Source organism: Barbus barbus (genome assembly GCF_936440315.1).
Source record: "Barbus barbus genome assembly, chromosome: 40".
NCBI lineage: Eukaryota > Metazoa > Chordata > Actinopteri > Cypriniformes > Cyprinidae > Barbus > Barbus barbus.
The window spans coordinates 11,190,671-11,202,293 of record NC_136718.1 but is presented as its reverse complement, the minus strand read 5'-3'; the positions used below and the strand labels follow the sequence as shown (position 1 = coordinate 11,202,293).

General features: G+C 35.9%; 2 protein-coding genes across 2 annotated transcripts; both read right to left on the bottom strand.

Annotated features, from left to right (window-relative positions):
• Positions 1-993: 993 nt before the first annotated feature.
• Positions 994-9,805, bottom strand: LOC306859516 (calcium-independent phospholipase A2-gamma-like; the record flags this gene model as incomplete). The annotated part of the gene is made up of 10 exons (XM_079400574.1): positions 994-1,580; positions 2,386-2,581; positions 2,671-2,865; positions 2,957-3,014; positions 3,101-3,272; positions 5,453-5,547; positions 5,752-5,909; positions 6,001-6,150; positions 6,606-8,044; positions 9,571-9,805. The coding sequence occupies 10 exons, from the start codon at positions 9,803-9,805 to the stop codon at positions 1,318-1,320; spliced, it is 2,961 nt and encodes a 986-aa protein (XP_079256700.1). The 3' UTR covers positions 994-1,317.
• Positions 9,320-11,543, bottom strand: LOC306859517 (uncharacterized protein). The gene is made up of 3 exons (XM_079400575.1): positions 11,096-11,543; positions 10,719-10,907; positions 9,320-10,311 (listed from the first exon to the last, which is right to left on the bottom strand). Exons 1-3 carry the CDS (start codon positions 11,213-11,215, stop codon positions 10,126-10,128), a joined length of 495 nt encoding a protein of 164 aa, XP_079256701.1. The 5' UTR covers positions 11,216-11,543; the 3' UTR covers positions 9,320-10,125.
• Positions 11,544-11,623: the final 80 nt, after the last annotated feature.

Here is an 11,623-nt window from a genome sequence, read left to right as displayed (position 1 = left end):
ACTAACAGTCTCTTCCACAGGATCATAAGTCGGTTTATATTTGTTTGTGTTGTTGTCACTGTCTTCAATGACAAGTGTAATTCAGATGAAGCAGCTGACTCACAACTCTCAGCTGAAGTCAGAACGGAGGATGACATTATAATGAAACAAACATTGTTTAACCAACAGTGACATCACACTGTTTTACAGCCAGTTATGGTGGAACTCGATTGCAATACCAGATATATAAGCTAGATAGAAAACTTTGAATATAAAAAATATATATAAAATATGTAATAAATATAAATTTATTAAATATATTTAAATTAATAAATAAATCATATACTGTATGTAATATTCTGAAACTTACCCAAATTGATATTTCAGTTGCTTCAGTGTTCAGTGCAGATGGAGGATCCTGTGTCTGTTTTCAATTTACAAAAGCATAATTATTTCGCTCTTTGTCCATGTTTTGTCTCCTAAGACATGACAGTCTGTCAAAAATCCTGTGATAAAAAAATCCACCAGTTGTTTGCAGTTTCAAGCAGAGGTTGAAGTAAAATAACTTCTCAGAGGGACAAATTTGCACAACTGTCCAAAATAACAAACAGTGCTCTTGACTGATGTCCCAGTCAGCGCTAGTCACATGAGCGATGACTATGTTTGGTTAATTTAAGCATGGAAAACATCACTAAAATCACCATGATTAGAGACTCCAATATACCATATTGTATATTTTAAGGAAATGATCACACTGCCATAATTTGTCTCTGTGTATGGTATTTTCTGTCATCTTTATAATGGGACTAGTAGAGAATATCCATAGGTTTTTGTTTTGTTTTAAAAATCAATCCCATGACATTTAAAATGTCAAAACCACTGCATTTCCACCATTTTCCCATTATTTCTATAGTCTGAACTTCACGGTTAAAGTATTAAAAATACCAGAATTTTTAATTATACTTTACATCATCTGTTATATATATATATATATATAAAACATAAACTAGTGATTATATAGAAGTAGTGCTCTTAGTTTTATTTCATTTCATAAATCTGAGAAATTAAAACAGAAATAAATACATAAATACATCAGTCTATATATATTTGACATTCATACAGAATTTTTTGCTCAATACATTCAGTCTAAAATGGCTGTGTATTTGATTTGAAACTTCTCTAACATGATTTGTAACTTGTCAAAACACAGCCGTTCACAATCTTGTGCAACCAGTAAGGACATATCTTCATAATTTAACGATGTTCTTGTATTATAGTTCCCATCCAGATAATTGCATACATTCAACTGAATTCTTGGCAGCACTGTGTAAAGTCCACTCAAGCCCAGCGCTGCTGCAGCTCCCACGCTTTCCCACCGATCCAATCCCGTGTTTTCCAGATTGCTGAGCGTTCTTTCATCAGCACTTCACACAGGCGTTCCAGTTTGGGTCGGTTCCGGTCCAGGTACAGCTGTGTGTCTTTCTGCAGCTGATGAAGCACTTCAGGCCTGCTTTCATCCAGCGTCACGTTTGAGCTCAGCATTGGGTTAAAGCGGAAATACACATTCGGTGATAAGAGGTCATCCAATAGAGTGTGAACACCTGAAAATGGCAGTATGAACAATATGTTTGAATGAACCTCAATATATAATATATATATATATATATATATATATATATATATATATATATATAAATGCACATAGTGTATGTATATATATATATATATATATATTTTTTTTTTATTTTTATTTTTATTTTTTTTTAATTTGAGCTTTTTTATTTTAACAATTAAATTCAGGAAAACATACATTTATCCAACTAAACGTTTTGTTTCAATCTGAAGTAATTATTTTAAGATTAAGCCACAAAAGAGAAAGTTTTTTTTTTAATTATTAGATCATTGTAAATTGTGTACAAGTAATAATTTAAAAAATATTCTTTGCAAGTGTATGCCAAACAGCATCTATGTACAAAATGTACATAGAATCAAAAATAAATGACATTTTTTTTTTCTAATAAACGTTTTAGCTTTATTTTTAGAATTATATTCTGAAATTAAATATAAATGTATTCAATTAACATATGCTTTTATCCAAAGTAATTATTTCACCATGAGAGCCACAAAATATTTTTTAAATTATTCAATAATTACAATGTGTGTATTATACACAATTACTTATTGTAAAAGTATTCTCTGTATTAATTATTAATAGTATATTAATAATTGTATAATAGTCTATATTATTAATTGTAAAATTGTGCTCATTATGGTAAGATCAACCCACGAAAGATAACTTTTTTAAATTATTAAACTGTAAATTGTATATTGAACACAATAATTGTGAAATTATTATTTGTAATATTAGTAAATGTGAAATGCTTCTTATAGGGATATCAGACTAACCCTCAGTATCGGTGGCGCTGCAGATCAGATTGCTGATTTTGGCTCTCAGACTTGTGGAGGTGGCAGGCCCTCTTCTAGCGTTATCATAGCGACCAGTTCCCAGTGACAGCACACACTGGAAGGGTTGGCTGGGCCACAGCAGTCGGCTTTCATGGACAGCCAGAGCACAGGGGTTATTGAGGATAAGACCACCATCCTGGAGAAAAAATAAAGGAAAGAAGGTCTGGATACAAGTATATTTTGAGTCCTCAAATTTACTAGCTGTCTAAAATGGACTGTTCTGACCTGGTGTATGTCGCCATGAAGAGGGAACTCCTGGAAATATCCTGGAGCAGCAGATGAGGCCCGGACAGCCTGCCACAGCCGGTATCCTGATCCTCCGGCATAGCGGCTCAGTCGTCCTGGAGCATGGTTATAGTTGCGGAAGATAAATGCTTTTGGACTTTTTCCCCAGTTTACTACGGCACTTACAGCAGACACCTGTGTGAGAAGAGAACAGCAGTCAGGAGATCACGAAAATCTGGATTTTAAAAAGTGTGTTTAAAAAAGCCAGATGCTATTTTTGATTGACCTTTGGGCTCAGCTGATCTCTGGCTGTTTTAATTAAAATCTCCTCCCCCATCTTCTGTCTATGATGAACATGCAGGAATAGTTAAGAGTTAAGAAAGCAACACTGGCATTAATACAGTATAGTTTTCTACTGTGTAAATCCAACCTTAAGATCATTTCCCATGTTTCTGTGTTATAGTAGGAGTGCGTCCAGCCCATCTTCACAGTACCAACCAGGGGGTTTTGTTGAAAAACATCTGTCCCGAAACGATGATACAGCTCTTCACATTCATCTAAAGAGATACGAGCTAGACCCAACATGAAAGCCAGAACTGCTCCTGTACACAGAGACAAAAAGTACATTATATAATATATAGGTATGTTATGTAACAAATATAGAGTAAGCTGGTCATTATTGCAAAATGAACCCAGACAAGGTGATTGAGACCCAAGTGCAGTAAATTATGCATTCACTTGTGCTCACCAAGGCTGCATTTATTCATATATGCAGTAAAAACAGCAATATTGTGAAATATATTGTGAAATTTTTAGCATCATTACTCAGTCACATTATCCTTCAGAAACCATTCTAATATGCTAATCAAGAAACATGTCTTGTTATTATCAGTGTTTGTGCTGCTGAATATTTTTGTGGAAATCATAATACATTTTTTCCAGGTTTCTTTGATAAATCAAAAGAACAGCATTTATGTAAATCAGAAATATTTTGTAACAAAAAAAAATTAAATCTTGCTGACCCCAAACTTTAGAATGTTCATGTATATACAGTGCCCTCCAAAAGTATTGGAACAGTAAAGACAAAATTGCTCTGCTGGGTGTGGAGTCAAGAAATTTACAAATATGATTAAAAGATTAATATGAGACAAAACTACAGAATGTCACATTTTATTATTGGGTGATTCAACACATAGATGTTTTACCAGCTAAGAAGATCAGCACTTTTTGAGTTTCATCGCTCTATCTGATGTGAGCATAAGTACTGAAACAGTTGCCTCACAGGTCTTTCTAAGTGATCCGCTGTGTCCTGTTGCATTAATTCTTCAGATATTAAAAGCAGGGAATGTGTTGTATCAGTTATATCTATTACGTATTCTGAATCTTGCATTCGATGATGACACACACAAACCAGGATGAAGATGAGGGAGCTGACTTTGAGAGAAAAGCAAGCAATTTGGATGCTAAAAGAAAAGAGGAAGTCAATTAGAGCTATAGCAAAAACAAAGGGCATGGAGAAATAAAGAGTTTGGAAACCACCAGCGACACCAGCAACCAAAAACTACCTGATCGGCTGAGAAAACAACAGTAGTTGATGACAGACAAATAATAAAAGCTGTGAAAATGAACCCTAAAAGACGTGTCTGTAAAATCACCAACAACTTCCAGAAAGCTGGGGTGATGCTCTGACAATCTACTGTCCTCAGGAGACTTTGACACAGAATTACAGATGCTACACAGCAAGATGTAAACCTCTGACCAGCACCAAAAATAGAAAGGCAAGATTAGAGTTTGCAAAAAAGCACAAATGTGAGCCAGAAGAGTTTTGGACCAATGATGGGAAAGCAAAAATGTGGAGAAAAAAAGGGAACTGCAAATGATCCCAAGCCTCATCTGTAAAGCATGGTGGAGGTGGTGTCATGGCATGGGCATGCATGGCTGTCTCTGGAACAGGCCCTCCCAACTTTACTGATGACTTAATGTATGATGACAGGAGCAGAATGAATTTGGAAGGGTACAAAACCATCTTCCCTACCAATATTCAAGAAAATGCCACCAGATTCATTGGGAAGTGCTTCATATTGCATCAGGACAATGACCCAATACACCCTGCCAGAATTTATAGGGGCAAAGAAATGGAAAGTCTTAGATTGCCCAAGTCAATCTCCAGATTTAAATCCGACTGAACATGAATTTCACCAGCTGAAGAGGAGAGTAAAGGCAGAAACTCCCCAAAACAAGCAACAATTGGAATTGGCTGCATTAAAGGCTGGGAAATGTCTTTCAAAGGATGAGATCAAGAGTCTGGTGATGTCTATGGGCCACAGACTCACTGCTGTGATTGTGTGCAAGGGATCTGTAACTAAATAATATTTATTTATTTATTTATTTATTTAGTCATTTAGCAGACGCTTTTATCCAAAGCGACTTACAAATGAGGACATAAGAAGCAATCAAAACCAAATATAATAAATATAATAATATATACCAAATATAATAGCTTTTAATCTTTTATATCTGCCTTATGTTCAACTGTCCCAATACTTATGCTCACATCAATGAGTGGGATGAACTCTAAAAGTGCTGTTCTTTTTATTTGGTAAAACATGTATGTGTTGAAACGGCTAATAATAAAATTTGTTTTGTCTAATATTCATCTTTTAATCATATTTGCAAATGTCTTGACTCCACAGCCAACAGAGCAATTTCGTCTTTACTGTTTCAATACTTTTGGAGGGGACTGTATTTTTAGAATTGTACAAGTTTTGTCATGCATAATTACCAGTGCTGACTCCACATATATAGTCAAAGAGCTGATACACTCTTTTTCCTGTTTGAGCCTCCAGCTGTTTTAGCACTTGTAGTGGAACTAACCCCCTGTAATACACAAAACAACTTTTAGTAAAAAGCCATCTAGGCATAAACATGTTTGTTTATATGAAGGACAAAAATATTTGACTTTATTCTGTAAATTGTTCACAGATAATCAGCATCCTTAAAAAGCTTTTTTGGAAGATGTATTGGATCATATTTGCCCAGTTTTACAGGCATAAACTGTTGATTAAATGGGGTGTTTCCTACTTGGTTCCGCCTCCATCAATGGAAAGCACCCTGACCCCGCAACCTCTGGCCGGATCCACATAACCAATCAGAGCGAGAGTTTCCCTGATGGCTTCTTGAAGTTTTTCATTCATCCAAATGGTACGGCGACGTCTAAGCAGCTGCAGTGCAGCTTTTTCCTATATTTAATCAAAGAAATGAACCGAAAATTCTGAATTTCTACAGTAACATAGAGAGGTATATATTTGGTGAAGGGATTGAGTGATTTACCTGCCACACCACAGCCTTGCATGCTGGGTGCTGAATGAGGTGAGCGTTCAGCTCCTCCACACAGGAAGTGATAGATGACGGTACTTTAGCCTTTTCCAGTCTCTTCAGTAGAACTCTAGTCATCTCATCTGCATTCCTCCTCCTTAAAACCTAGAAAACAGATTTCCTGCTATAATTAATCAATTTCATTGGCTTCAAAGTAGATTCACTGCAAAAGTAAAACACTAAAAACTTAAATCCATAATTTTAAATGCTACAAAGTGAATTTAGGCATCACAACATTATAATGTACAGTATGAAAAATGTATATAAATCTGGGGATTTGCAAAAAACAAACAAAAAAATGTAAGTGTTATTATATTAACAATCATAATAATCATTTAAAAATCTCTTATATCATCAGGTAACTGATATGGTTGGTTCCTATATTGTGCATCCCTAGCACATGGACCAATGGAAAAAAAAAAGTATATCAGTACTCCTAGATGTCATTCACACAATGAAACTCATTCTAGTTCCAAAATTCAATTGCCAACATGCTTGAATAGGCGTGTCTGATAAAATTAATTATGATTTCTGGTCATGCCAACGTCAGCAAGACTCACTGTTTTATCCAGAATTTCCTCTGGGGTCCTTGATACAGTTGTGGTCTGGGCACTATGCCTGGAAGAGCCCATTCCCAGGTAGCTGCCCACAAACCCAGGTATAGTTGAGGGTTTCAACAGACACTCAAAAAAGGACACTGTTTTTTCTTGGATCACAGTGTACTTATGTGAACCTATGTAAAGGTTTAACTCTCCATCCATCTCCTCATTCTCTGAGGCTGCAGATCCTTTAAAGTACCGGTTGATGTGGTTGGCCATGTAAGTGTAATTTTCCCCGAAGCGTGTGGTGAGGCTGCTCATGTGAAACAAGCCGGATTTGGGCTGAAGAAGTGGATCTTTAGGTTTGTGCAGAGTGTCCAGGGAGACTGAAGTCTTCAGAGTGTTCGTCTCAGTATGTGGTGATTTCTCAACAGTATCTGCTACTTTTGCTCCAAAGTATCGATTGATGTGACGGGCAAAGTGGAGATATCCTTCATCCCAGGAACTAGATACATTGTTATCAATCTCTGGTCTTGTACCTATACTAATGTTTAGCTGAGTTTGCACACTTTTATTACCAATAACTCTTCGCTTTCTGCTTCTAGACCTTTTGAGCCCATCATCTGGTGATACCTCCATATGAATTTCTTTTGCTGGATTTCTAGAGAATGCAGAGTTAATGTGATTGGCCACATAGCTGTAACTCTCCCCAAATCTGTTTGCCAAGGAACTGATGTGGAACAACTGTAGTCCAGGATAGGCTGAGGTCAAAGGTTGATGTGAGGAAGTTTCATAGACCTGTTCAATGGCAGGTGTGCCTATAAAAGCTCCGGACTCTCCAGTGCGTCTCTCTCTCTGAACTCTTCTTGATGTTCTGGTTAGCGGTTCCTGCACTGCAGACATCAGTCCACCTTGCCCATAATCTACCACAGATACCTGTTTCTGCTTAAAGTACAAGTTTATGTGTCTGGAGAGATAATTGAAAGACTCTCCTAATCTCAGTCCAAGTAAGTGCAGCCGAAAAGTAGTCCTGCTGTGCTGGTAAACTCCAATGGGAGCTTCTGCTTTGAACGTCTCTCTACTAGAGGTCGAGTATAATCGATACACCTGAAGGCCCAATACATTCTCATATTTCATATTACTGCTAATTGCTCCAAAAAGTCTGATAGTCTTCTTTGATCTACAAGATTTGAGAGGGATTCTCCTGGTAGACTGAGAGGAGCAGATACTCTGACATGACCTACGAGGCCTCCTGACAAGGTGAGAAACATTTCTGATGTTTGTGAGTAGATACGTCATCTTGTACAGTAACCGGAGCCGCTTTGAGCCTAGGTGAGTGACCCGGGTTTTGTCGAGGTACCAAGCCATCAGTGAAGTACCAACAACAACAGAGACCAAGCAGATGATCTGAATGAGGACTGAATGAGCATTGACAGCAGAATCAGGATCATGGAATATGTCTACAAATACAAAGAAGGCAAACAAAAATTCAGCACGAGAATAGATTCTTATTCATAATATCTGTTCTTATGGTGTATAATTAAGAGAGAAGTCAGTTCTTTTTATTTATTCCCAAAAATTTGAAAAATAATGAAGATCATTATGTTTAATAATGTAAAACAGTGTTGATTTATGTTTGTACGCCCCCTCCTGGTCAGTTATGGAGGAGTTGTATACTTGTGTTTTATATATATATATATATATATATATATATATAAACTATTTAAATTAAATAATTACATTTCGCAATGTATGAATAAATCAGGTGTAAATAAATGTCAAAAATACATCCATGCCCTATGGACAAATGTAACTTTTGTTATCCATTTACAGAATTTTCATGATTTATTAATTGACAAGTTTAATATTTATTAATATGGAAGCGCAAATCCTCCATATTTAATTGCTTTGGAGTTTGGACTTATGCTATTTTATCAATAGTAATTCATAAGCAAATCCTCTAATAAATGACATTTATGAGATTACACCGAAATAATGGCAGAAAAAAGTGAGCCAATTCAATTCATAAAAAGCCATGATTTTTTAATTAGCCAATTTTAATTAAGCCTTTATTTATCTCTTTAGGGATTTTGCAGTGGATTTTATAAGCCATTCTGTGAATAAGGGTGACTATGCTCAGAACTAAGAAATAGGACACCGAGGTGTCGACTGAAGGTCAGAAAAATACCCCATTAAGTACTTCCATGAACCTCCGGTACATATTTATAGTTGCCAGTTGGTCACATGGCAGACAGCAGAGAAGCGCAGCTATTTGCCTCTTTTGTTTTTGTTGTGATCTTTGTGTCACATTGTGTACAGACAGTTCCACAACATGCCCATACCCACGTGCTTAGGCACAGTGAATCAACAAGATGCCAGACATAGTAAAAATTCACCAGTGACTGCTTTCTCTTTTGTAATTTGTTCCAACATGTAAAATATTAACAGGTTGTTAATGTATTGTGACAAGGCTGACCTTAATGTATATCATAAAGTTCATCAGTTTATTTTTTAATAAAAATTTTTTTTACTAGTGCATTTATCCTTTTTGCTGAATATGTGTCTGAGAATAGGTACTGAATTTTGTGTAGCATTTAAATTCTCAGTTGTTTTGACACCGAGTATGTAAATGCTACACGAACTTCAGTATCTATTCTCAGACCCATATTCAGCAAAAATGATAAATGCACTAGTAATAAAATGAGGTCTATATTTGTATACAAAAAAATGTTATTAAGAAGCAATAAATATTTTAATGAATAAAACAAATCAGAGATACATACACACTATCTGTTGTAATTCTGTAGGGGAAAGAGTGTAAATGTTTACAGTCTGCAGCTTAAGTAATGATTACAACTTGTAACATTAAAAAAAAAACATATTTTATTCTTCACTAAAACAGAAGGTCAAGTTAAGTCCAATTCAGCAAAGCACACTTAACCTTGAGGGTCACTTGTAGATTTCAAATAAACTAGTTATGTCTTACCTCTCTCTTTTATTCCTGAACTTGACTTCAAGGTGAATAATAAATGCTGACTTTCCTTCCAAACACTTATATTGCTTTTTTCTTTTGGATTACTTCCTGTGGTGTTTACACTTGTTTCTGTTGTGGTTTTTAATCCCACCCTACTCTGAAGTTTAAATCCTATTGGTTGGTTTAAAGGGACTACTGACCAAACCTCTGACCATTTCTCATTAAAGGACAATCTGTCCCTCCACATCTTAACAGTTGATGACCAGTCAGGAGGCTTCTAAATTTAGAAAAAAATCCCTCAGAGCTGTTCAAAGTGTCAACACTGGTGTTATTTCCCTGGTGTATGAGTAACTTATTGTATATACATATATCACAGTGCGTGTTTTTTTTTTTTTTTTTAAGTTGTAGATCTTAATAAAAGATCATTTATTCTGTGCATATATTGACATTACAGTTATATTCAGACTCTTAAATATTAAATGTAATAATCTAAACACATAACAGCTGTTACTAGTAATACATCCATTGAGCTGGAAAGTCCGTTTTAAAGCTCTCTATCCCTTATGACTATTTTTTAGCACAGCGTCCAGTGGTGCAGTCCTCTCTGCCGGTCCACTTCAGTCTGTTTCTTGCAAACACCCCATAGGCTCGCTCCATTATAGGCCTGAACAGTGGGAGAGAGATGAACGTGCCAAGCCAACCCAAACCCACTGCCCTGTACATCACTGTGAACGCTGGAACTCCACGATGAATCTGCCCTCAGAAGAACAAAGTGTCACATTGAGGAATAATCAATTATATATATATATATATATATATATATATATATATATATATTATAAGGTGTTTCTGAATGTTTTAGACTGAGAAAAACCAATGAGAAATCATGAAAAAAAATGTTGGTAACTACATACACAGTTATTTAGCAGACGCTTTTATCCAAAGCGACTTACAAATGAGGATAATGGAAGAAATTAAAAATCAACAAAAGAGCAACGATATGCAAGGGCTATAACAAGTCTCATAAACAACTAGTTTAAGTTCCCCAAATTATTCTAAATGAGGGTGAGTAAATTATGACAGATCTTCATGTTGTGTGGACTTCTTAAATGCTCTTGTGACTTTCCACTAAATAAATATATAAAATAAAAATCTCTCACCTTGTTCTTCTCATCAATCACTGTCATTTCCTCCATTGCCATCTCATAACTGACTCCTTCATATTTGCTCCCGTCATACTCTGGCAGTGAGATGTCCACAAAATCTACTTTATCTGCTCTGTTTTTCTGAAGAAACTGAAGAACGCTAATTTCTTTCACACATATTGGGCATTCTCCATCATACAGCACCTATGACACAAAATGAACATGATACACACTGCTTATAAGGATGCCTGGGTGGAAAGCTCACTGGGCTGCCTTAAAGATATATATTCTCAAGAATGTAGACTCCAGGCTACATACAGTATGCGTGCAAAATATTAGACTATCCTGCGCATAAATTAGTTTAAGGATCTAAGAGAGAAGTGTGTTCTCACCCTTATAGTGTCAGAAGATCCTTGTCCTCTCTTTTGAGAGAAGAGTCGCTGTGCAATAACGAGACTCGGTCTGGAGTCGATATAACGTAAAGCTCCAACCAGAGGTAATCTGAGAGCCATTTTAGTCTTATAAACTGATTTGACTAAGAGAAAGGAGCATTTCAAATTACGTGCTGTAACTTACTTCATGACCCCTATGACTTGTTCCGATGTCTGTTAGCTAACTCGCTAAGACCTTACACAACATATTTAGGTAACACATTAAAAGACGAAGTAACACTTGTTTTTGTTTACCGATTAACGTTGTATGCAAGCATGTGTGTTAACGAGATTTCAGTATTGTAAATTATTGTATTTGATCATTAGTATATTATTCAAAACAAAAGCCAGTGAACACGTGAGATCACCGACTGCGACTGTTCCTTGTTAGTTTTCCAAAATAAAAGTCCCCCACACAGTACATTCTAAATAGCTGATAGAAGTCGGGACTAAAAAGAAAACTGTGACAGTACCTTCCACTTGTAAAAA

What these genes read in the sequence shown, in the direction of transcription:
- LOC306859517 (XM_079400575.1), bottom strand. Translation starts at nt 11,215, where the DNA reads ATGGCTCTCAGATTACCTCTGGTTGGAGCTTTACGTTATATCGACTCC. An exon ending in GATCTTCTGACACTATAAGG is followed by an intron (nt 10,908 to 11,095) that starts GTGAGAACACAC and finishes TTTGTGTCATAG; the next exon opens with GTGCTGTATGATGGAGAATG. An exon ending in TGATTGATGAGAAGAACAAG is followed by an intron (nt 10,312 to 10,718) that starts GTGAGAGATTTT and finishes TTCTGAGGGCAG; the next exon opens with ATTCATCGTGGAGTTCCAGC.